A 27,788-nucleotide genomic window follows, 5' to 3' on the forward strand; every position below is an offset into this window, starting at 1 on the left:
TTATCTTTCTTTGTATGCAGAGGTGCTCTTACCGGCGGAGGCTTGAACAGTAACACAGTAGAGGATATAAAGAACTAAATGGTGGCCCTGTTGCCGGCAATGCTATTTTTAGCAATTATCTCCTAATAAGGCGTTTTCATTAAACTAATTATGGAAAATCTGTTGTTGTCTAATTGAAGCTCTATATCTATTTGTGATTTTACCGCACTCAAATATATATGGTCCCATGGCTTTTCTTGGTGAATTTTGGGGTTTTTCACGATACCTGACGATTTCGCAGAAAATTTTCCCCAATTTTGAGCAACATAAAAAAATTATTTTCGGCATTTCATACTATACATTTTAGGACAAATTTGTGCTTGCATGAAACTTCATTCATAATGCTTTCCAGAAGAAAAAATTATAAAAGATATAACAACCAATCACAGAGAGCCATTTATTTTTATCTCTATGTCATGTTCCCTTCATAAAATGGCTGCGCCCATGTAATTTTATTTGGTACATTGTAACCTATACGGTAATAAACAATTTTTGAAATTTGATTTTTTTTGCCGCATTAGTTACTTGAACATGGCTTGACTTCATTCTACTATGCAAAATATTTCATTGTTAACTGTATAATACACAGGAATTAATTTCTGGAGCCTACCCCTGTTTAAAAATTGGTAAAAAATTACACTGATTTTTATAGACATTAAGGTACTGTTTGTTGCAGGTGTAATATTTTGCCTCTTTGTTAGTATTGCCTTTTCGAAGTAATCATGTGCTTCTAATATTGATCAACAGAAAATTTAATTTGAGTGACACTGTACTGAAAAACAAATAAAAAATTCGGACCAGTTCAATATGAAATAAATTCACTATTTTGAAACGGACTATAGCTTTAAAAATCGGATACATGTGCACATTTTAGCTTCTTTTCGTAAAAAACATCTTCTGGTGGTCTATATTAGCTATACAAGTAGTATGGTAAATGTTTTGAATGATGCGAAATCGTTAAGCGTATGCAAATACCCTTGGAGCCGTTTTTACCAAAAAAGGGGGAGGGTTAAATCCGAAGATTTCTGTGTCATGTGATGTGACAAGATCAAACAAGTATCGCCAAAAGTTAGGCCTATGTATGGCTATCACGCCCGTAAGACAAATTTTGGATAAAAACAGAAAAGACACACCAAGGCGATGAAATCCTGTACCTACCCGTATTTTGAAAGCAAATAAGAAACAGACTATAGCATGAAAACGGAATTATTCACACATATCACAACACTAGTAAAGCGTTTTTGATGTCTAAATCTTTCTGTAAATACAATTTTTGACATATTTTGAGAACATTATAAGATATAAAGAACTAAATGGTGGCCCCGTTGCTGGCAATGCTATTTTTAGCAATTATCTCCTAATAAGGCGTTTTCATTAAACTAATTATGGAAAATCTGTTGTTGTCTAATTGAAGCTCTATATCTATTTGTGATTTTACCGCACTCAAATATATATGGTCCCATGGCTTTTCTTGGTGAATTTTGGGGTTTTTCACGATACCTGACGATTTCGCAGAAAATTTTCCCTAATTTTGAGCAACATAAAAAAATTATTTTCGGCATTTCATACTATACATTTTAGGACAAATTTGTGCTTGCATGAAACTTCATTCATAATGCTTTCCAGAAGAAAAATTTATAAAAGATATAACAACCAATCACAGAGAGCCATTTATTTTTATTTCTCTAATTCTATGGAAATTTATCCCTTTTCGAACCCATTGTATAAAAAAATTTAATCAACGTGTGGTTCCTGGTGATCTCAGAAGATCATTGGATGATTTTAAGGGTCATGACCTTTTTGGCTGACTGGATGAACCAAAATATGATAACAGGTGTTAATGAAATTGACAACTTCGTGCAATGTGAAAGGCACTCGAAGGGGATTTTCGGTAAACAAAAAAAGAAAATGTCTTTTTAATCATTAGAGAAACAGATTCTTACATAGTTACTCGTGGATTATCGGATTTATCCAATCTCGATAGTTAAATTATAAATTTTAAAGTACTCACCGAGGCGGCTCGAACTTTAAAATTGATAATTTAACTATCTCGATTGGATAAATCCGATAATCCACTGGTATCAATGTAAGAATCTATATCTCTATGTCATGTTCCCTTCATAAAATGGCTGCGCCCATGTAATTTTATTTGGTACATTGTAACCTAGAAGTGTATACAAAAATGGCGTCGATATTATAAGTCAACAGACACACAAGTCTGGTTTCAAAAATAAAACAGATTTCAAGATAAACGATGTTTCCTTAAGTTCATTACAGTTCTCATCTTTCAATTAATTATGATTTTGCTGTGGAACTACGTCAAATGTTACTAATTGTGCTTGCATGATAAATTGATTAAAATTAAAAGGCTGTTTGACCAAATTAATTTTGAGGACTGTTACGACCCATTGTGCATTAGGTAATCTGATTACATACAACCACTAATTACGACACCTGTTGTGACTGTTGATTAGCGTAGGGCCTTGTCATAATATGTCCCCAGGGAAAATGATTGATTTTTTAAAATTGATCAGAAAAACTTCAAAATCGGTAAACGATAATTTTTCGGGTATAATTGTTGAAAATCGGGATTTTGACCTATGTTACGATCCCGATATCGGGATTCGGGTTGAAGGGTAATAATCGGGATGATACTGCAAAAATCGGGATAGTTGGCAGGTCTGGTCATGATTTTTTTTATAAATACAAATGAAGTCTTTTTCTCATTTTTAGATTGCTGCAGCTGTTTTAAGTCTCTTTTTTTTAGATTGAAGACGTCTTTTTCAAATATGAAAAGCAATTCTGAAACTAAAATAAAAACTTTATTCCTCTGAAATAAAATACCAAACGAACACTAGCTACAAGACAGTGGTTTTATGACCATTTTTTAAAAGCTATCATTTAAATATAAATATATCACTGTAATATACCTAATCCATTCCACTAAATGAGTATTTTTGATCTTGGAAGGCATACTATACAGTTGTAGTTTGTCAGTATTGCTGCATACCAATCCAATTACTACAGATGCAATCTGAACAAAAATTAAAAAAAATCTAAGTTAAAACAATAGAAAAATATAATTCTAAAACAATTTTGAAATAAAAGCAGATATTCTAATTAGCATTAAATGCTAAGTTTAATGAAAATGTATAGGAATTGTACATAAACATAAATATGAATTTAAACAAGGTGAACCAACACCTGAAGTGATTTGCGCGGTTGGGTAATAGTTGGTGTATACCGAACGGGATTCACAGTTGTCTTTTACTAGATAACTAAGTAAAATAAAACAATAAAAACAACAACACCCATCAATTACCGCATGGTCAAGATGTTTTGCCAACAACGGTGGCGTCTTCAGGACAATATTACACATAAAATCATACAGTGAAGTACAAAACGTAAATAGTTTAAGTACAAAAAGACTTGTGAAAATAGTTATTACAAACAACATTGAATGTGCTGTCCTGCCAATGTAAAAAAAGATGTGGTATTGATTGCTAATGAGACAACTCTCCACAAGAGACCAAATGACACATAACCATACAACTGCATGTAGGTCACTGTACAGCCTTCAACAATGAGCAAATTCCATACAGCATAGTCAGCTATAAAAGGCCCAAAAATGACAAATGGAAAACAATTCATATGAGAAAACTTCGGGTCTAATTCATAAAAAATAATAAACGAAAAACTAGCATTCCCCCTGATGAAAACAGGAAAGTACATGTAGTATCTGACAGATTCTTACACTTTATAATGTATAACTCTCAATGTATGGACAAATAGAAAGGCATTCTGTTATGTTGTTCCTGACAAAAGTGTTATGAAAATATTTATTGGACAAATGGATGGATAAAAACTGACAATAAGAAATTGAATATACTTCTAGAGTAGGGGTATAATGTTTGTCTTATATATAAATACCTGTTCAAAGGACTTTGATTTCATGCTCTGTGTCTTCTTCTGCAAGACATTATACAAAAGAATATAATTTTATAGGCCAATTGCAACAGGAAATATTATGGAAAGAAACAATCTAAGAGGATTTGTAATGACTAGCTTGCATGCTTTTTACATGTCTTAGCTTACTTCCTGTAGCACGCTTTGAATTTGCTTTTATAGTTTATGTTGTTTTTCATTTCCTTTTTCTAGTATGTGGTCATCTTGTTGATTACTGGACTGTGCATTGAAGATTTTTACTTTTATGACATATATGTTCTAGATAGACAAATGGTGGAAATTTGTGCATATGATGACCGTGTGGACCATGTGTATTTGGTTGTTGCTTGTCTTTTATACATCTACTTTTCAGAGAAGTCAAATTTTGGTATTCTGGTGGTGTTCTGTTGTACTGACTGATATTTTTGGTAATTTCTGATGTTTATTTAATTTATAATGTTTTTAATAATTTAAATTTTTGAAATTGCTATTAAGAATTCAAAGGCTTCCAAGAAACAGTACAATCTATCATTAATTTAAAGCATCTGAGTTATCTCCTATTCAGCTATTGGAAAAAAATCAAAATGCATCGGAGTTATCTCCCATCTTAAAATCCATTTTAATTATTATATTCTGCTTTTATATAAAACATAAATAAAACTATACATTACTTTGGCAGAATTATCCCTCAGCTGATTAGTTGAGTCATCATACACTACAGCTATTAGTATTTCTTTACTTTTCTGGACTTCCTGAAGCAACTCCGACCTTTGACTTGTATCTAAACATGTGATATCAACAGCAGTACTGTTTTTCTAAAGAAAATGCGAAAATTTAAAATTAAAAAAGAAAACTAATGGCTAACAATAAACAATGATAAATTAAACCTTCTTTCTTCTTTGTTCAAATCTACAAAAATTATGAAGGCATCATTTACAAGTATCATAATGATTGATGTCAAAATTAAAATATGACAAACATAAAGGTTTATTAAGTATATGTTTACAAAATTTTATTACATTAAAAGAATTATAATTGCATATGCAATATAACAGTAACACCAATGGAAAAAGTTTAATCATGAAGAACACTACAGTAACTTGCATGCTTAGTTTGGATCACCTAATGCAGTTAAAGAAAAAAAAGTTAACATCTTTGAACACACATTTTTACTACATGTACATTGTATTTTCAATACTATGAAAACAAAGAAAAATTAAAAATTATCTGTAACAAAAATCAATCAAAACAAACACTTGAAATTTTTCATCTAATAAAAACAAGAAACCAATAACTTATAATCAATGCTTCAAAACTAGAATTATAATAATAAATTCAGGATTAATAACAAAAGTAATAACTTCTACAGTGTCTCAATATAATTCAAACAAACTTTACCTCAACCTGGGAGATTACATTATCATTGTTTTTATTTGAAACTTTTTGTTTTTTGTATGGAGCAAAGAATGAGGGAATTTTCCTTTTATTTGTTTGGTCCGATACTTTTATGTCTGGTGCTAAAAGTACAAAGAACAAGATTTTTTTTTACAAAGATGAGATATTGAAGGTATTTAATATACCGTGTGTTTTATTAGCTTCTATTGTTTAAAACTTATTATGAGCTTTCATTATATATTCATGATGTAGAGCTTATTTTTTACTATTTATTTCACACATTAATACTTAACTTTCTTACTTAGTTAAACAGTGAAAAATAGAAATAATTTTAAAATATACCATGTATACCGGTATTGGTGGCCGTTTCCTGCACTTTGGTTGGGTTGTTGTCTCTTTGACACATTTCCCATTTCCATTCTCAATTTTATATTGTTATAAAGGTATTTTTATGACATGATATATTTGTATTAAATCTTACATTGACTTTTAGTTTCCTTCAGCTCATTCCTAAAATGAAAAAAAAAGTGCAGCAATATTAAATCACATGCTGAAAAGCAATAATCCAAATCAATTTTATTTTATTATATCATTAAATAATAGAGGCATTTAGAGGCGGACATATGGACCTCAATAGTAGACTATTGACTAGTCCATACATCAAGATCTATACACTTTCTCACAGGCTCACTGTAAGTTGATCTTTACTAAATTAGATGGACTGGCAAAATTAGTCCAAACTGTTTACTTCTATTGAAAATTTATCGGATGCACATAGATATGATATGAAAAATGTATATCTATTCATACTTTAACTAAAAATTGAACAATGCTCTCACCTGATCTGTTGATGTTGCAGTAATCTTTTAGAAATGGAACACATTGTATTACTCTGGTCAGATGTCTTAGTCTCTTTTTCTATGTCCTCAGGATGTACAATGGCAAACACACTTCTTTCTGGTACTTTTGAATCCTTATCTTCGACTTGTATCATGGCTGACACAATTCTTTCTTGTAAATATTTATTTTCAGATCCATTGTCAGTGGTTAGTGGAATAATAACATCACCCTGTATTTCCATCACATCTGATAACTTTTGGTTGTTTCTAACTACTTTATTATCATTCACTTTTATCTCCATTGGTTTGGAAAATTCCTCTCTTTTATCATCAGAAACAAATATTGAATGTCTAAAACTGCGATCAGCAATACTTTTACAGTGGTCTAGTGTCACATCAGTGTTTTCCTTCTCTATAGTTTCCAAACTATTACAGTGGTCTAGTGTCACATCAGTGTTTTCCTTCTCTATAGGTTCCAAACTAGGAAACAACACAGGAGAAAGTGACAAAGGAGCTGATTCTTGAGATGACCTTTGAACTGAGGGGACAGCACCTTCATCATCACAGGCTATATATGATGAATTCTCAATTCCTGATATCAAAACTTCTGTCTCTCTTGAGGAAATGACATATGGACTTCTAACAGCAGTTTCTTCGATATTTTTGGTAAAATATTTATCAAATGACCTTTGACCTCCTTCAAACCTCCTATCACCTCTTTGATAACAAGCATTTGTTGTGGATGTTTTCTGAATCCAGGTATGTGTCATTTGATGATGATTTTGTGTGTTTTGTAAAGGATCATCAATATTTTGATTATTTGTACTGTTAGTAAGTCCATTTACATGATTTGTATTGTTAGTAGCAAAACTACTTTGACTGTTTTGTGTATTCTGTAAAGGTCCATGTCCAAATTTAGTTCTGTACAGGTTCTGGTAATATTTGCTTGGTCCTGAAAAATACTTATACATGTACAAGTCAATGATGGAAAAAAATCAACAAGAAAGAGGCAATATCAATATTATTGGAAGGTAAAACAAAATTTGTCTTATAAACATGTATTATTGTAAATCATTTCTGTATTTTATCAAAATGAGATGTTACTATATGTCTATCTATGAGATGGAAACCCCAAAACAACCACATGACATCTAGATGTAATCAAATACATGTATGTGTATGTCAAGCTCTAAAGTGTTCAGAGGCTATTTTTTAAAATAATGTAAATAATTTACACAGTCGCAGAAACCATCAAATATCTGCTTCTTTCAAATGCATGTTTGTCCTATCAACTAAGTGATAAATAAAATATATAGATAGCTTCAGTGTAAAATCAAATGACTATTTGAATATTTTACATATCCTCTTGAATAAATTATACATGTGACATCTGCGATTTTTTGTTTACAAGCCTTTTCAGATAAATTTATTTTTATTTTTCTCTTGATTATCTCCCCTTTATTCTATCTTTTAAGTAATCTTCTGTATACCTTGTGATGATGACTTTCTATCTAATTGAGACATTAGGATTTTGTCTTTCTGTTGCTGGTATTGTTTGTAGATACCGGCCATGACCTTCTGTGCATCCAATGATAAATGTGAGAACTTGTCTAACACAGGGGGAGGTTGTGCTGGCTTCAAGACAAACATTTTGCCTTTTCAATCTAAAAAAAAAAATTTGTTAGAAGTCTGAAGCTGACTACATTTGTCAATTTGTAACAATATTTCTATTCAAATCAAAATACATAACTTGCCTTTGACTTTTGCTTTATCCAAACTACAACCATTCATTATCACTGAACTAGTATATATTTGTTAAGGGGCCAGCTATCGACGCCTCCGGGTGCGGGAATTTCTCGCTTCATTAAAGACCTGTTGGTGACCTTCTGCTGTTGTTTTTTCTATGGTCGGGTTGTTGTCTCTTTGACACATTCCCCATTTCCATTCTCAATTTAAACTACAATTTTATCAGCAGAATATGCCAAGTTCTATGAGAGAAAGAAGTTATTGTAGAGATTTAAGTTTTGACAGTTTAAGTTATCATTATAGATGTCTTTATTTCTAATACATTGGGGTTAAATTACATTTCAATAGGGTACTGCCCTTTATCTTATTTATTTGAATGGTATCTACAGTATTTCATTTAAATTCACCACCCGGTATCTTTAGAACCCTCAGTGCCCCATCTTTGGAACAGTACTGCCCGGTATCTTAGAACCTGCCAGTACCACATCTTTGGAACCGTCAGGGTACTGCCTGTAAGTATGTATATAAGGGGAAGCGAGAGAGATCAGTAAGTGAATTGAGATAGTTAGCTAGAAGAGTTGTTGTCGACAGGAAAGTGATATTGTGTTAGTGAGATTGGGATTATTGTTCAGCTGTTTTAATATGTTAAACTGATATTCAATAATATTAACAGATTACATTGTGATTTTAATTGAGACTTTTTATTGTAGTTTGTTTTCTTATAGCAATTTTACGCTACCTTAATATAACACATAGACAATCAAGAATCCATAAAAAAACCTCAACGCTACATTATTATAATAGAAAAATAAAAGATATTAGATACCTGTGAGTTGCCTCCATGACTCAAATCAGTACATTGCACATAAAAAAAACATAAAAAAAGCGCTTTCAATATTATTGCTTTTCTTCATCTCAATCTTCAACACCGAGCAAACATATCCTCACCTCAATGCAAGTTTAAGATGACCCCTAGCACTAATTTGAGAGGAATACTTTGCAAAAAGATTTGGATAGACAAGATCTACATTGTATGTGACCATGTCAAATGTAGTCCAAGATAACTTTTATGTCCAACGAATGTTCAAGCTTGAACCGTGTGACCTAGGACTACACCAAATGTTACATGCAAATACTGAGTAACTGAGTTTTTGACACAAAAAAATCATCTTTAACTTTTTTAAGTAGAGTTTCTACAAAAAAAATTGAGCAATTGGAGAATTATTCAAGTCAATACTTTTGTTGACACCAATAAATATTCAATGCTCAGTGCATTATATACCAGAAATAACAGATACAGTTTACAGGAGGAGCATGTCATTGCAGCAACTTTAAAACTTGTCACAAGCAACATAAATAGTACCCTGTTCCTGGACTTGGAGTGTTAATGTGTCAATCAATCTTGAAATACTTAAAAAAATTAATTTATCAGCTAGGCATGATCATGACTAATTTTAAAATCGTACAATACTTGTTTTCTTTTCACTAAATACAAAGACTTCTTATTCTAATCTGGTTTGATTGATTGATTATTGGTTGCTAAACGTCCATTGGCAAATATTTCATGCAAGTTAATCCTGTTTACCAGAATTGCTGTAAAATGTGTAACTGTGGAATAGTGTTGAATATTTAAACTACTGTATATTGTACATTTTGTGTTACAAAATATTATTTTTTTGTTTTTTAAAGAATCAAACTGACTTGTGCAAATGATCTATTTTAAGGTGAGGACATATATTTTCAAACTTCTTTTACAGGAAATTAATACATTAAAATTAAATTAGTTACACTTACAAGGAACTGTTAATAATTCCTTCTTACTATGGACTGTCATTCATAAACCGACGTCACGTCGTTGCCGTCTGCATATGTTCCGGACAAGAATATTCCGGAATGCAACCGAAATTATTTTACGCCAGCGATTTCCGGTTGCACGTTGCAAAAGTTTTGGATCTCCAGTTCTACTGTATTTAAAGATATTAATCTGTTAACAGTGTATTACGATGCAGTTCGACATCAGGAGGTGCTGTAATATTTTATTGATTTGTAGCTTTGTGTCCACCTATAAACAAAATTATTAAAAATCGCTACTGTAGGTTTTTATGTACAGAACAGCTGTGTTATCGGTTTGTCAGCTTCATTTCACATCAGATTAAAATGTTTTATTTGCTTATTACTTCACTCACCAGTTGTTCCAGAATATATTAAAATACTCAATTAACCCCACGTCTTAATGGTCCTATTTAAAGTATTGTAAAAACTCATGTAGAATGAACAATCCTTTTCCATGCCGATGTTTACTTCCAACATCATACATAATTTGAACATGTATACACTGAACAGCTGAAGAGCCATTAATTGTCGGATATGGTGTACAAATTTTTTTGCAGCTTTTGTTTGCGGTATACCATCTTTTCCGCAAGTTTATTGTTTTCTGTTCTTCGAGAGAAGCTTTACTGTTATAGTCGAGTTTGTCATCATTATAATATATACCATTATTGCTTTTATAACTTAAAATTTCAAACTCCTGTAATTAGATTTATAATTAAGATCCAATTTGTTACATCTTGTGATCTGTTATTTGGCAATCGTCAATGATATTCAGCAGTCTTTCATCATGTACATGCACAATAAAGCATTAGAATTGCAGCAAACAAAACAGTATAAAATAAATACATGTAGGAGGATGGTGAATAATTTTTGTAGCAAACATTCAGAAAATTTACAAAAGTGAATTCCAGTAATTGTCAGTCTGCCTTCAATCTGGGACCTCAGGACCATACATTGTAAAAATGTTGTACATGAGACCCTAAAAGACAACCACTGGTGTACAAATTGTTATCAAATATAATGGAATATTCCTGATGATATATTTAATTTGTTGCTAATCTACAGATTATTTTTTTCATTCTACCATGTCTACATTTGAGTTTTACTGTGTGTATTGCTGATTGTTTGTTTATTCTACATGTACATTGGCTAGAGGTATAGGGGAGGGTGAAATCTTATAAAACAGGTTAACCCTGCTGTATTTTAGTGCCTCTGGCCTTTGTTATAGTCTTGTATGTTTTTTTAATTTTAGTTCATTGATATGTTTTGGAGTTTTGACATCCAATTTCATTGAACTAGTACACATTATTGTGAAGGAGACAGCTGAAGCGTGCCCCTGGGTGATTGAGTTTCTCACTGTCTCGAGGACCTATTGGTAGCCTTCTGTTTTTGTGCTCTTTGGTCGGGTTGTAGTCTCTTTGACACATTCCCCATTTGTATGGTTTGTGTACATGTAAATGTAGAACCAAAATTCAATTGATATTAATATTATTTTTCATTTTTGTGTAAAGTATTATATATATATCATGTACTGATCATGTACAACAGTTGAAGTGTAATTTAAGAATAAAATTGCTATTATATACATCTACATGTACATATATATTTAGTGACAATTTATTTTCTATTTCAGATTTGATATTTATAGAAAAGTACCAAAAGATCTGACTCAGCCTACATTAACAGGAGCTGTTATCTCTATATCCAGTGTATTATTTATCTTGTATTTATTCCTATCAGAATTGTCACTTTTCCTCACACATGAAGTGTAAGTACATGTATAAGTTATCTTAAGAATTTATACTGATATAGTTTGATGGAGGATGACATATATATTATAACCTATAAAACACAATGTAAATGGCAAAATGGTAATGTCTCTTTTGTTGTTTTGTATGTCACATTTACATTTGCACTTCACCTACATTATACATGTTATACATTGTATCTTAAAATTACTTTATAGTCACATTTTACAAGGTATATTTATAGGAAAATTATACTGAATTGAAGGATTGATGCCCATATTAGCAACTTGTATTGTTCTCCATGTGGTTGGGGAAAAAGAAATCATTGATCAGCTATTTTCAGATTTTTTTTAATCCTCTCTTTAAGATTCTTTTTCTTTGAAATTTTCCTTTTTCCCTATGACATTTTAGATCAAAAGGTATTATGCCCTCTGTTCCCATTCAGTGCTCTGCCAAAGGTGTCAGGGCTTTAAATGTTACCCTTGTCTATCCCTAAATATGTTTGTATGTCATTTATCATGTTTATATAACCTTTGACTGATTCAATTGAAATTAAAAAACTTTACAGACAGATTTTCAAAGTCATTTACCAAACAAACCACAAGAACTCACTGTGAAAAAAATTAGCATCTGGGGTCATTTGTAACTTGCAACTTTTTGTTCAATATTGAGCAGCATATCATTTTGCATATGAACTTCTCCTGAACGCTCATCATATTCATGAAATATTTACCACTGGAAGCTAAGCACAAAATAACCATTCCATGATTACTTCATGTTTTATTTCATATCAATTTTCATTCCTTTGGCGATTACATTGTTGTTCAAGCAATACATTAACAAAGGGCATCCCTGTTGGTTTACTTTGGTGTACATTTATATAATTTGTTTTACAGAATAAGTGAACTGACAGTAGAGGACCCAGTTCGACACACAGAAAAGATCCCAGTATTTATTAATATTACACTACCTCAATTAAAGTGTGAATGTGAGTAAAATATTTCTATAAAAAAGTGTTGTTTAGTGTTTTGATGTTTTGTTTATTTCATGAAAAAAAGCTATATTTTACAAGCAAAGTGTTTTCTGATAAATCAATAGCTAGCTGTTAAGAAACTACTCCAACATGCAAACTAAGAAAAGATAATGTATCATTAAAATATTTCATTTGAATTTTCACCAGTAAATTCTAATAAGGAGGTAACTGGATTGTATTTTAAGCTCCGACTGCATCAATTGGTAATTTGATGGTAGCAAATTAAGTTTGCTGACAAATACCGTTACATGTAATGCAGTACATGCTAATGTTGTTTTGTCGCAGAAATATTGTAAGCGCAATGGCATATTTGTCCAATTTCTGTATTGTACCTTAGTTATTCATTCACTGAGACACATGAAATTAACTGAAACTCGAAAAATCAACATTTGTACTGCATTACATGTAACGGTATTCGTCCATATTTATTTTAATCAAGTTAAGTCATCTAGCAGGCCTCCAGATTGTTTTGAAAATTTATTATTCACCCTAATAACTGGTTTGGCCACAACATAACAATTTCAAGTTTATTTACAATTCACACCGTGTGTTTATGTTTAGTATGTTTAAAAGAACATATGTTCTCATAGTTTATGACTTTATTCATTACAGGTTGAAAAATACAGACAAAGTTTAGATGTTTATAAAGTGTCCTATATTTTGACTTTAGTGGAACCTTAAATAACAACAAACCTTTATCCCCTTTCCTTTGTTCATGCCATTACTTTTATTATTTTCAAATGAGTATGATAAATAGTTTAATAGTGTAGCTTGGTAGGATTACTTGATAGGTATTTGAAGTCTGTAATATTTAATATTTTCCTCAGGTTAAAATTAAATGATTTATTATGACATCATGTCCACAAAATTATACCAAAGTGTTAATGTCATAAAATGTTATCATTATATTAATATTATAACACAAAAAATGTTACAGAAGAGTCCCATATTTACTTTTTCTTTCAATATTTTCAGATGTGGGTATAGATATTCAAGATGATATGGGCAGACATGAAGTTGGTTTTCAAGATGACACACAAAAGATCGAAGTAAATGAAGGGAAGGGATGTAGAATGGAATCACATTTTGTAATCAATAAAGTAAGTTTTTGCAGAATTAACTTAAGTCTATTCCATTAAAATGTATGTGAGAGGGTAGAAAGGGAAGTTTAATTAATAAATGTCAGTCATGGGTCTTTTTTCAGTATGCGTCTATTACCATTATGCAAAATAACAAATAATGTTTCTGGTTGTAGGGATTATTTGAAAGACCCTTCCTACCCTCCCATACATTTTAATGGAATAGCCCTTATACCAAGATTAATTTATTAATGCAACTTCGTAGTTCATGTAAGAAATGAGTTATTCTTATATGCAGTGTACAAATGGTGTATGACAAAACTTTGAGTATTATTGTTGTACTCAGATTTAAAAATCGACCAATCAAAATACTGGGTTTTGGTGAATCAAAAAATGTTGCACTCCCAAATAATGAGTATAGTATTGTTAAACTAGACATTGGCAGCAAATGTTATTTTCCAACATAAGACAAAGGAAAAATTATACTAAAATTAGCCCAATGATACCAAAACTTTAAAACTTTTATTTACAAAGTCGGACATGTGCATTCAAATATTCACTCTGTTATCCACAGCTGATCAGTTCAAATCAAGTATGTTATGTTTACTCTGCCAGGCACTCGGAAAAATAACGCATGATGACTTTTTTTTTATTTTGAAGTTCATTATGTAATTTCTTATTTATTTATTTACCATTTAAACCTTTCTACGATTCAATTAACATGTACAACTACAAAATAAGTTATGCGACTGACATACAAGTGAGAGGATAAGCTAGCTATAAGACCAGGTTGAATCTTCCATTTTTTTTCAAAAGAAATTCCTGTACCAAGTCAGGAGGAATATGACAGTTGTTATCCATTCATTAGATGTGTTTGGGTTTTTGATTTTACTATTTGATTAGGGACTTTCCTTTTTGAAATTTCCTTGAATTTTCTGTGATTTTACTTTTTATGTTATTTGTTTCACAGGTTCCCGGTAACTTTCATGTATCGACTCATTCCTCTAGAACTCAGCCAGATAATCCTGATATGACGCATCTGATACATAAAGTCAGGTTTGGTATGGATTTACAAGAAGGAAAGGTAAATAAACAGTCAATTAATGATACATAAAGTCAGGTTTGGTATGGATTTACAAGAGGGAAAGGTAAATAAACAGTCAATTAATGATACATAAAGTCAGGTTTGGTATGGATTTACAAGAAGGAAAGGTAAATAAACAGTCAATTAATGATACATAAAGTCAGGTTTGGTATGGATTTACAAGAAGGAAAGGTAAATAAACAGTCAATTAATGATACATAAAGTCAGGTTTGGTATGGATTTACAAGAAGGAAAGGTAAATAAACAGTCAATTAATGATACATAAAGTCAGGTTTGGTATGGATTTACAAGAAGGAAAGGTAAATAAACAGTCAATTAATGATACATAAAGTCAGGTTTGGTATGGATTTACAAGAAGGAAAGGTAAATAAACAGTCAATTAATGATACATAAAGTCAGGTTTGGTATGGATTTACAAGAAGGAAAGGTAAATAAACAGTCAATTAATGATACATAAAGTCAGGTTTGGTATGGATTTACAAGAAGGAAAGGTAAATAAACAGTCAATTAATGATACATAAAGTCAGGTTTGGTATGGATTTACAAGAAGGAAAGGTTAATAAACAGTCAATTAATGATACATAAAGTCAGGTTTGGTATGGATTTACAAGAAGGAAAGGTAAATAAACAGTCAATTATTGATACATAAAGTCAGGTTTGGTATGGATTTACAAGAAGGAAAGGTAAATAAACAGTCAATTAATGATACATAAAGTCAGGTTTGGTATGGATTTACAAGAAGGAAAGGTAAATAAACAGTCAATTAATGATACATAAAGTCAGGTTTGGTATGGATTTACAAGAAGGAAAGGTAAATAAACAGTCAATTAATGATACATAAAGTCAGGTTTGGTATGGATTTACAAGAAGGAAAGGTAAATAAACAGTCAATTAATGATACATAAAGTCAGGTTTGGTATGGATTTACAAGAAGGAAAGGTAAATAAACAGTCAATTAATGATACATAAAGTCAGGTTTGGTATGGATTTACAAGAAGGAAAGGTAAATAAACAGTCAATTAATGATACATAAAGTCAGGTTTGGTATGGATTTACAAGAAGGAAAGGTAAATAAACAGTCAATTAATGATACATAAAGTCAGGTTTGGTATGGATTTACAAGAAGGAAAGGTAAATAAACAGTCAATTAATGATACATAAAGTCAGGTTTGGTATGGATTTGCAAGAAGGAAAGGTAAATAAACAGTCAATTAATGATACATAAAGTCAGGTTTGGTATGGATTTGCAAGAAGGAAAGGTAAATAAACAGTCAATTAATGATACATAAAGTCAGGTTTGGTATGGATTTGCAAGAAGGAAAGGTAAATAAACAGTCAATTAATGATACATAAAGTCAGGTTTGGTATGGATTTGCAAGAAGGAAAGGTAAATAAACAGTCAATTAATGATACATAAAGTCAGGTTTGGTATGGATTTGCAAGAAGGAAAGGTAAATAAACAGTCAATTAATGATACATAAAGTCAGGTTTGGTATGGATTTGCAAGAAGGAAAGGTAAATAAACAGTCAATTAATGATACATAAAGTCAGGTTTGGTATGGATTTACAAGAAGGAAAGGTAAATAAACAGTCAATTAATGATACATAAAGTCAGGTTTGGTATGGATTTACAAGAAGGAAAGGTAAATAAACAGTCAATTAATGATACATAAAGTCAGGTTTGGTATGGATTTACAAGAAGGAAAGGTAAATAAACAGTCAATTAATGATACATAAAGTCAGGTTTGGTATGGATTTACAAGAAGGAAAGGTAAATAAACAGTCAATTAATGATACATAAAGTCAGGTTTGGTATGGATTTACAAGAAGGAAAGGTAAATAAACAGTCAATTAATGATACATAAAGTCAGGTTTGGTATGGATTTACAAGAAGGAAAGGTAAATAAACAGTCAATTAATGATACATAAAGTCAGGTTTGGTATGGATTTACAAGAAGGAAAGGTAAATAAACAGTCAATTAATGATACATAAAGTCAGGTTTGGTATGGATTTACAAGAAGGAAAGGTAAATAAACAGTCAATTAATGATACATAAAGTCAGGTTTGGTATGGATTTACAAGAAGGAAAGGTAAATAAACAGTCAATTAATGATACATAAAGTCAGGTTTGGTATGGATTTACAAGAAGGAAAGGTAAATAAACAGTCAATTAATGATACATAAAGTCAGGTTTGGTATGGATTTGCAAGAAGGAAAGGTAAATAAACAGTCAATTAATGATACATAAAGTCAGGTTTGGTATGGATTTACAAGAAGGGAAGGTAAATAAACAGTCAATTAATGATACATAAAGTCAGGTTTGGTATGGATTTACAAGAAGGAAAGGTAAATAAACAGTCAATTAATGATACATAAAGTCAGGTTTGGTATGGATTTACAAGAAGGAAAGGTAAATAAACAGTCAATTAATGATACATAAAGTCAGGTTTGGTATGGATTTACAAGAAGGAAAGGTAAATAAACAGTCAATTAATGATACATAAAGTCAGGTTTGGTATGGATTTACAAGAAGGAAAGGTAAATAAACAGTCAATTAATGATACATAAAGTCAGGTTTGGTATGGATTTGCAAGAAGGAAAGGTAAATAAACAGTCAATTAATGATACATAAAGTCAGGTTTGGTATGGATTTACAAGAAGGGAAGGTAAATAAACAGTCAATTAAGTATTTGAATGAGTAAAATTCTGAAAGCAAACCTGTATATTTAGAGTTGAATGTATAATGATTGATAGGGTATCAGTTGACAAAACAAACAAAAACCAGAAGTTAAAATGCATGTACATAGACAGTAATGTCACAGTTGTTATCAGTGGCAGATCTAGAAATTTTCCTAAGAGGGGGCCCGGTTATCCATTCGTTTGCTGTGTTTGAGCTTCTGATTTTGTGGTTTGATTAGAGACTTTCTGTTTTGAATTTTACTCCGAGTTCTATATTTTTTGCTATTTTATTTTTTGCATGCTTTAACATGATAGGTCTGAAGCAAAAGATTTAAAATCACTCAGAAAAAAATTACCCTAACCTGCAAATAAATTACAATTTTTTTGCTCAGACTGAACCTCTTCCAACTTAAGCACAATGAATAGTCATAGTAAAAACACACAAAAATTGGCATCCCTGAAAAAACAAATGCATTACAAACCTAAATACACCATAAATAGAAATGATTTTTTTTTCAGGAAGTTAAAGGATCATTTAATCCCTTAGAAGATGTAGATAGAAGTGCAGGTCAAGGTAAGAACATGGCTACCATGACTGAAATAAGTATAACTAATTTTATTTTTACAAAAAAGTTTAGGGGTTCAAAATGTCCTGAGTGTTCTGTCTGAAAAAGGTCTTTATTAATTAGTGCTCTATCTTTATAAAGGGAAAAACTTTAATGTTTGCCTTAAAGGGAACAAAATCTTGGGAATTGGGCCAAAAAAATTAGATGAAGAACCTTTCCTGTTCTGTCTTGAAAATAGGCAAAATTAAGTGTTCTAACTTCAAAGATACAAAAGTATTTAATAGTCTCTAAACAGGTAAAAATTGTAAATGTCTTTGAAAATTTAATAAGACCTTAGAAAATGTAACACATGCCCAGAAGGCATTGTTTAAGAATTTAGTCATTCTACTTTATAAGCATAATCACTTTACAGATTCATATTTAAAGTTAATAACATTTTTTTAGCTCACCTGTCCCGAAGGGACAAGTGAGCTTATGCCATCACTTGGCATCCGTCGTCTGTCGTCTGTCGTCCGTCGTCTGTCGTCGTAAACTATTTCAAGAATCTTCTCCTCTGAAACTACTGGGCCAAATACTTCCAAACTTTAACTGAATGTTCCTTAGGGTATCTAATTTATAAATTGTATCCGAAGTTTTGATCTATCAACAAACATGGTCGCCATTGCTCAAAATAGAACATAGGGGTCAAATGCAGTTTTTGGCTTATAACTCAAAAACCAAAGCATTTAGAGCAAATCTGACATGGGATAATATTGTTTATCAGGTCAAGATCTATCTGCCCTGAAATTTTCAGATGAATCAGACAACCCGTTGTTGGGTTGCTGCCCCTGAATTGGTAATTTTAAGGAAATTTTGCTGTTTTTGGTTATTATCTTGAATATAATTATAGATAGAGATAAACTGTAAACAGGAATAATGTTCAGCAAAGTAAGATTTACAAATAAGTCAACATGACGGAAATGGTCAGTTGACCCCTTTAGGAGTTATTGCCCTTTATAGTCAATTTTTAACCATTTTTCGTAAATCTTAGTAATCTTTTACAAAAATCTTCTCTGAAACTACTGGGCAAAATACTTCCAAACTTTAACTGAATGTTCCTTAGGGTATCTAGTTTGTAAATTGTATCCGAAGTTATGATCTATCAACAAACATGGTCGCCATTGCTAAAAATAGAACATAGGGGTCAAATGCAGTTTTTGGCTTATAACTCAAAAACCAAAGCATTTAGAGCAAATTTGACCTGGGGTTATAATGTTTATCAGGTCAAGATCTATCTGCCCTGAAATTTTCAGATGAATCAGACAACCTGTTGTTGGGTTGCTGCCCCTGAATTGATAATTTTAAGGAAATTTTGCTGTTTTTGGTTATTATCTTGAATATTATTATAGATAGAGATAAAGTGTTAACAGCAATAATGTTCAGCAAAGTAAGATTTACAAATAAGTCAACATGACGGAAATGGTCAGTTGACCCCTTTAGGAGTTATTGCCCTTTATAGTCAATTTTTAACCATTTTTCGGAAATCTTAGAAATCTTTTACAAAATTCTTCTCCTCTGAAACTACTGGGCCAAATACTTCCAAACTTTAACTGAATGTTCCTTAGGGTATCTAGTTTGTAAATTGTATCCGAAGTTATGATCTATCAACAAACATGGTCGCCATTGCTAAAAATAGAACATAGGGTTCAAATGCAGTTTTTGGCTTATAACTCAAAACCAAAGCATTTAGAGCAAATCTGACATTTGGGTAATATTGTTTATCAGGTCAAGATCTATCTGCCCTGAAATTTTCAGATGAATCAGACAACCTGTTGTTGGGTTGCTGCCCCTGAATTGATAATTTTAAGGAAATTTTGTTGTTTTTGTTTATTATCTTGAATATAATTATAGATAGAAATAAACTGTAAACAGCAATAATGTTCAGCAAAGTAAGATCTTCAATTAAGTCACTTTGACCAAAATTGTCAATTGACCCCTTAAGGAGTTATTGCCCTTTAAAGACTTTTTTCACAATTTGTTCATCATGTTGACTTACTTTAAAAAATCTTCTCCTTTGAAACTGCTGTATCAATTTCAGCCAAACTTAGGCTAAATGAGTTTCAGAGTATCTAGTATAAATATTATATATATTTTATTTCCTTGTATGTCAAGAAACATAGCTACTATGGCTAAAATAGAACATAGGAGAAAATGATTATTTTTTTGGGCTTTTGAAGAAAGTAGGACGATCCAAAAAACATTTAAATAAATTGAAAAGCCAAAATAATCATTGATGAGAGATTTAACCAAAAGAATTAAGGTGAGCGATTCAGGCTCTTGAGAGCCTCTTGTTTTAATAAACACCTATGTAACCATGAAAACCCAAATCTAGAGTATTGAAAGAAGGGAGACCATTCTATTTGTGACTTTAACCCTTAATTGTTACAAAACTATACCAAAAAAGAATTTGTATCATTAAAAACAAGACTTTAACCATCTAACCAAACTTTAAAGACCTTTACTTGACGAAAATAACAGACATTTGTGATGTTCTGACTTGGTACAGTTGCAAACACTAAAAAAATGGTGAAAAAAATACAGGTGATTTGAAATATTTAAATAGACTTTTCCATTACATATGAACTAGGCAGACACAAATTACAGCAGGATCAACATTTTTAATATATTCAAAATAAACAGATACATTTCAAAGATACAGAAAAAATATTATTTATTTTGCTATCACACTTTCAAAAGTTGACTGGACAAAAAAATCCCTTTTAACTGTGTTAGTGACACAACTTTTTCTTGCTTTAAAAGATTTTTGTTAAAGGTATTATACTCATGTTTTCTTACACTGATTACCTATGTATTTGTAATTATTATTATTTATTCAGTAAAATCAAACAAATTATAGATTTGAACTCTCTCTCTTTGTTTATCAGTCTGTCAGCTCACAACAAAGTTTCCGACTTCACCCTAAAACCTGTTGATTTATCAATACCTGTATTTATAGGATATACAGCACTCAAAGGACTTAAAGTTCTTTTCTAAAAATAACGTTCAGCTCTTGAGCTTTTGAGAATTCCTTTATTTTAAAGTTTTTCAACAAGGGTATGAAGTTATATCCTGGTATATGTTGTGACAAATTTTTTGTACGTATTCACCTAATATCACATTTCCGTATGCAGAATTAAAATGAATTTCTTTGGGCAGTCTTTTCTTACTTTTTTCATTTTTTTTCAATAAATTTTCTTCTTTTTAGCTTTAGCCACTCATAACTACATTGTAAAAATCGTTCCATCTGTTTATGAAGATAAGAGGGGAAATGTAGGATACCCTTACCAGTATACATACTCCTATAGGGTTAGTATGTGCAGGGATGTGCATGTCACAATCCTTATATGTGAATTAACCTATTATCAGACGGTAACCATTTTCTCATCAAGGAAATCAAGTGCTAGCTCTGTTTTTACTCTTTCATTAAATAAAAGTAAATTGTTTCTGCTTTCAATTAATGTTTGTCTTAGTGTTTTTAATAGAGCATTTTTAAATTGCTGTATCAGTTTTGATTAAATAACTTTTGATTATTGTTTTTCTCCGTATGCTTTGGTCTATAGAACCACTATGCATGCTTTAGTTATTCACATTATTGTTTATTGAAAACACTTTGACAGACAAGCAGGCTAATATTTAAATGTTTCTTTCCTATTTGAATAGTGTCAAATTTTTCGAACAAATCAAGGCAACTATTTTTGAGAAAATGGTTACTGTTCTAAATGTGTCAACTGTTGCAAGTCACATCTATTTTGTCGCTTGGATTTTGTTTCGTTAAAATTAAAAATTTATGAGCTGAATCATTTCTCAAGAAAATTTATATTTTTGTTTTTGCCTCATTTACGTTAAGACTTTGTCATGGTTAAGAAAACATTTCTGTTTACTTAGAATAGATGCGACTTGAAACAATTATGGATGAACCTAAATTTTATGTGTGATATTCAACTTATTTTCGGAGTTTTGTATATTTATAGCACTAGCAACACACGATTACATTGTTAAAGTTGTACCAAGTGTGTATGAAGATACGAGCAGGAATATCATTTATCCCTACCAATACACTTATTCTTACAGGGTTTGTATTACAACATGCATGCTAAATGAAAAAGAAATTGGAACAAGGGAGATAACCACAGTTTTTTGGTTACTTTTTTAAGTACTAATATAAAGCATGTCTTAGAATTGTTCCTTGTTATAGGTCATTTAAAAAAAAAAAAATTAAATGTGTGTTTCCTTTGGCTTTATAGAGTCAAAGTTACAGTCAGAGGTTCAACAAATTATTGAAACACATTTTTTTGTGACCTGGGATCATAAAACTTATATTACCTATCTGAAATGTGTCCCTTTAAACACATATTTTTATAACACATCAAAAGAATCAGTTTGATAGACCACTTCATTTTCAGATTTCTTGAATTGGAAAAGAGTTTTTATGCATGTAATGCTAAGGTACAGAAATAATACAGGCCAGTGATCTTTATAGGATGGTTTCTGAATGTTAAGGGCATACGATAGAGTTTTTATCATATTTTCATAAAATATTCCATATAGTCTTTTTTTACCTGATTAAATCAAATATGAAATATAAGATATACCTTCATGTGCTACATTTTGAGGAAAATGAGGTCGGAATTTGGTATATTTGCTCAAAATTCGATTTGTGGCTGTATTTTCCCTTCCAAAAGAAAGACATAACTTTTTTTGTTAGATAATTTGTAATTTCTGTATTTTATAAGAAATAACTCATATTTATCAAATGTTCATGAATTTAGCAAAAAAACATCATTTTTCGCTGTATATTTATCAAATTTTAAAAAAAGTTGCACTATTTATGGTTTTATGAAAATTGGCACACATAATCTTCTCACAAAATCAAACCAAATGGCAGTTTAAAACAGAGGGGTCCATTAACTTGTTTTCAAGTTAAATAAGTTTGAATGATAAAAATCAGTTGAAAACTGAATCTTTTCTCGATAAGTCATAGTTTGACTTCGCGAAAATAACAATTTACGTTAGCAACATCATTAACTCCCCTGTAACTGTATCATATGCCCTTAAACTAATGTCGGTGTCTCAAAAGCATGTAGTTGCTTAACATATTTTACTAACATGAGTTAGCCAAGATTGATTTGTTTGAATTTTTATAAAATTTCTACTTTATAAGATGAGCATGTGATTTTAGCAAAGTGTACACAAACAAGTATATCTATTTATTGAAGGTGTTCAAATAATTTCTGCAAAAAAAATTCATCGACCTGCATTGTTAAAAAGAGATTTAATCTTAAGATAAGAATTTTTATATACAGAAATATATATATTATATACATGTTTATGAAAATGTGGTACGATTGCCAATGAGACAATTATCCAAAAGAGAAGGTCAGACCACTAAATTACAGGCTCCTGACTTGGGACAGGCGTATACATATAGAATGTGATGGAGTTAAACATGTTAGCGGGATCCCAACCCTCCCCCTAACCTAGGACAGTGGTATAACAGTACAACACAAGAACAAGCTATTATCTATAAAAATCAACTGAAAAAGGCTTAACTCATCAGTTGAATACAAATAGAAATACATTTAACAAAAACACAGTAGACGTGACCAGGTATATATATGTCTGTGAGGTCCTGCTGGCAAACTAAAGGTAGCTTTGCATTAGTGAAATGCTCTCCTTGTAAAGCTTGAGGTGTGTAGATGAACCTTTAGTTGATGTGGTGATAATGGTACACATGTTTATTAATCCAAGCAGTTGTTATTGAATATGTAGAATGGTGATAGTATCTAAAGAGAGCAAAATTTAAAATAGTTTTTTTTGTGGAACAAATAGAAACACCCTCATTTATGTTATCAATTTACTTAAGAAACTCTTTCTTAAAGTTCTTATACAATCACATGTTAGGATCTTAATTTGTGAAAAAGAAATTTTATCAATAACTGAATTTTGCATTACCGGTATACCATCTTGTTTAAATTAATAAAGTTCCCATGAAAGAACAAGACTTTGTAACAATTGATAAGATTGAGTTATTGTGCAATCTTATACCACCTTTTAACTCAGATACTGAGATAGCAGCCATTGCTGTCAAGATAGCATTGTGGAAAATGTTCACATGATTTATTGACAAGTGTACAAATAGAAATGTTAAAACAAAAAATTTCAGAAAGGCATTACAATTATAAAGCTAGAATATTGTACCTTAATTTTGTTTATCAGTAACTTTTTGCATGTTTTAATAGAAAGTTAGAAATACAACAGACTAGAGGGTTTGTACCCAACCTGATAAAGCTGGACCAGGTCTTGATTTTATGACATGGTATATTTTGTAGGAAGTGATGCAGTATGGTCACGGAGGACGTGTAGTACCTGCTATATGGTTTAGATATGAACTCAGTCCCATCACAGTTAGATATATTGAAAAGAACAAACCATTTTATACTTTCCTTACAACGGTAAGTCATCCAGTATGGCCATGGTGGGCGTGTAGTACCTGCTATATGGTTTAGATATGAACTCAGTCCCATCACAGTTAGATATATTGAAAAGAACAAACCATTTTATACCTTCCTCACAACAGTAAGTAATGATAGGTTATATTATAATTCAAGTGTCTGAACTGACAACAAACATATATTACTGAATAAAACTATATATTCCTATCAAAGGTTACAAACTCAAAAATAATGGATTGGATAATACCAACTCTGAAACATTGATTACACAATACATACTACCATACATATTTGGCAGAACCATGAAATCAAATATTTATGAAAATAAATGAATCCACAGTTCATTGTTAATTGTTATTAATTATTTCCATTTTAGGTGTGTGCCATAGTTGGAGGAACATTTACAGTAGCTGGTATCATAGACTCTTTTATATTTACTGCTGCAGAAATCTTTAAAAAGGCAGAATTAGGAAAATTGAGTTAATGGACGACTTGTTTTAGTTTTCACATTTATTCCCTCTGTTTTCACTGTAAACAATCTGTCATTATTATTTAGAGAATTCAAATGTTACTTTTGACCAATACATTACTCCTAATGAATAACTAAATTCATTTCAGAAGTAGAAACCATGATATGAATAAATTAGTGTACTTCAGGATTTTTCCTTTGATAATTATAATGTAATTTTGGTATTATTAAGATTCATCATTTTGTTTTTTCTCAATTTCAACTGATTGTGTATTTTTTAATATAAAAAGTAGATTAATATAAAAGGTATGTGGAATACAATATTTATTATCAGTCACTAAAAGATATTTTGATAAGGAAAAAATAGATTAAGATAGAAAAATATGTCAAACTTTTCTAAATATGAAGCTATATATATATTGATAACCAAACCAACTTCATTGTAATATTACCAAAATTAAGGATAAAAAAATTTTTAAAGTATTTTGTGAATATCTTTTATATTTTAAATTAAATTTTTGGTTATTCAGATTTAGTCATATAATTTAATAGAATATTAATTGTTTATATAAAAGTAACTTTAAGTCATATTTTAGTTAAAAAAGTATAAATTATTGTTGATGAGATTGCAAGAAAAGACTTTTCAAGCTTGCGTTTATCTTTATTAATGTTTATAAGCTTATCAGCAGAATTTGTTAGTTGTTAATTAGATTTTTTATTTGTGTGGTTGTAAGTTTCATGTGTATTACAGGTAGAATGAAGTACTTTTACAAAAAATGTATAACTTTACTGTTCACAGACATTTCTCTTGTTAAAAATCTTGTGTTCTAAAAATAATTTCTATAATTTTTTTTTAAATCTCTCATTGGTGGAAATTATTTTAATAATTTAAACGTCTTTGATGATCTCAGAAATTTAATGATAAACTGGTAAGAGAATTTCTTCGGGTTGAAAAGGTCAATATTGGGGTACATTTGTCCGCTATTTTTGGCAAATTGTCAGATTTCAGATGTGGATACATTGAATCCCTCTAGTCACAATTTAGACAGCTTTTACATAGCAATTACTGTCACTTTGGTTTGGTTTCAGATATTAAATAAAGGAGTAGGTCCGGTCCGGTTAGACCACATTTTGGCCCCAAAATATAGCAGTTTTACAAAATTGTTAAAATGTAAACTTTTAGTTATTTATTGGACAGTAGAATGCTTCTGCTACATAAATATGGGTTGTTTTTGGCAATAAAATGCACAAATATCGAGTACTAGCACCATTAAGTCACGCTAAATTACTGAAATCTTCACAATTCTATCATTTTAGTTAAATTTTAGACGGTTTTCGTGTAAAACGAAAGTGGCCGCATTCGTGTTCATCCTTAATATTGAAATGTGAGTTGTATTTTATGATAATACATAACATATATAAAGGTTTTGGATGAACACGGATGCGGCCACTTTCATTTTTGACGAAAACCATCTGAAAAGTGGCATTTTTCGACTTATATATTTGGTAGATTTTTCATATTTGAGCTTAAATCGGATCGTTTTTAATGACTCAATCAGTTAAAATCTTTCACATCAACTAATTGATTCAAATGAAATAGGCATTTAAGTGGTTAAAAAGAGGTCAAAATCTTTCGTCGGATAAACCTGAAATTTGAGGCCAAAATTGGTTCTTACCGGACCTACTCCTTTCACTCAGATAAAAAATATTGAACAGCTATTGATTAAAATTCCATGAGTTGTATGTTTAAATAACTATAACAATCTTCTTATTTGTAAGAATTTGTTTTTTCTGAACCCCACCTATCCTCTATTTTTTGTCAGCTCAGTGCAATAAATCAAATTATCTATTTGTACTCCTAGTGTGTATTCAAGAGTGTGGTGAGAGATCGTTGAATTTTATGTTGCCATTGTTTGCCTTTTTGTTATTTTTTTATTTGTTTTACAGATCAGTCAACATTCTGAACTTTGACATATTTGTTATATTTCATTCATTTAAAAAAAAATCATATGTTTATTTCATTGAATCTCAGTATTCTGATTGGTGTAGTTGTGATCATGTGAATTCTAAATGTGGTTGTTTTATACCCTGAGGAAGGACAAGTGTTTGAAAGGCATGGTCTTACATGACATTGATGTTATTAAAATGGCGATAACCAAGGAATGAATGGCTTCAAAAGGGTTTCATTTTTAGTTGAGATTGGGTTTTCATGCAAGTAATATGTATTCAAATAAGAAATTACAGAACACTAAAAAAAGGATGAGAAAAATTATCAATTTCTGCCTGTCTTTATCATTTTCTCTTCCTTTAATCAGCATTTGTATATTAGCAATATATTGGAATACTGCTTGCAAGCTATCCTTTATCTCAAGCAGCTTCTATAGAGTTGTCATTTTATATAATACAGATATAAAATGTTAAATAAATTGTCATATATTTATATAGTATTTGCTCTGCTTCTGATTGCAAAAAAATAATATATATCCTCATACTGCTAAATGTTTAGGTAGATTATTTTATGTCCATGATATATTGTTGCCTACAGAAAGGTGCTCTAATTTACATTCCATTTTATTTGTTATTTTGTTATTGATTTTATATTTAAGATATATTTACTAGATCAGACAGTTTGTAGACTAAAGGAGTAGGGGCAATAAGGCCCTTATTTGGCCCAAAAATTACTGCAAATTTAAAAGTTATCATACATATTTTTATATTACTAAAAACATGACTTAGGAATAAGGTACTAAGAAAAACAAAACAAATTTGACATCGAACAAGTTACCATGGCAACGAATCATGACCTAATTTGCATATTTTGTT

At 30.7% G+C, this 27,788-nt stretch overlaps 2 protein-coding genes across 4 annotated transcripts in view; one reads left to right on the forward strand and one right to left on the reverse strand.

Annotated features, from left to right (window-relative positions):
* Positions 1-7,876, reverse strand: part of LOC134716372 (DNA polymerase nu-like) — a 29,785-nt gene extending 21,909 nt beyond the window's left edge. For both annotated transcript variants that reach the window (XM_063579335.1, XM_063579336.1), the window contains exons 1-7: positions 7,709-7,876; positions 6,219-7,170; positions 5,861-5,889; positions 5,383-5,501; positions 4,656-4,799; positions 3,970-4,008; positions 2,970-3,073 (exon numbers count right to left, since the gene is read on the reverse strand). In XM_063579335.1, the coding sequence (XP_063435405.1) occupies positions 2,970-3,073; positions 3,970-4,008; positions 4,656-4,799; positions 5,383-5,501; positions 5,861-5,889; positions 6,219-7,170; positions 7,709-7,868 (1,547 nt within the window). In that variant the 5' untranslated portion in view covers positions 7,869-7,876. The remainder of the gene's footprint in view (positions 1-2,969; positions 3,074-3,969; positions 4,009-4,655; positions 4,800-5,382; positions 5,502-5,860; positions 5,890-6,218; positions 7,171-7,708) is intronic.
* Positions 7,877-9,854: 1,978 nt separating this feature from the next.
* LOC134716374 (endoplasmic reticulum-Golgi intermediate compartment protein 1-like) lies at positions 9,855-27,442 on the forward strand. 2 transcript variants are annotated; one of them, XM_063579339.1, is made up of 9 exons: positions 9,855-9,987; positions 11,428-11,562; positions 12,439-12,530; positions 13,551-13,675; positions 14,625-14,738; positions 17,959-18,013; positions 21,250-21,350; positions 24,374-24,496; positions 24,873-27,442. In XM_063579339.1, the coding sequence occupies exons 1-9, from the start codon at positions 9,968-9,970 to the stop codon at positions 24,978-24,980; spliced, it is 873 nt and encodes a 290-aa protein (XP_063435409.1). In that variant the 5' UTR covers positions 9,855-9,967; the 3' UTR covers positions 24,981-27,442. The 2 variants fall into 2 exon arrangements, with proteins under 2 accessions (XP_063435409.1, XP_063435410.1); XM_063579340.1 differs by lacking the exon at positions 21,250-21,350 and adding an exon at positions 22,016-22,116.
* Positions 27,443-27,788: the final 346 nt, after the last annotated feature.

This window comes from Mytilus trossulus, chromosome 4, assembly GCF_036588685.1.
Source record: "Mytilus trossulus isolate FHL-02 chromosome 4, PNRI_Mtr1.1.1.hap1, whole genome shotgun sequence".
Lineage (NCBI taxonomy): Eukaryota > Metazoa > Mollusca > Bivalvia > Mytilida > Mytilidae > Mytilus > Mytilus trossulus.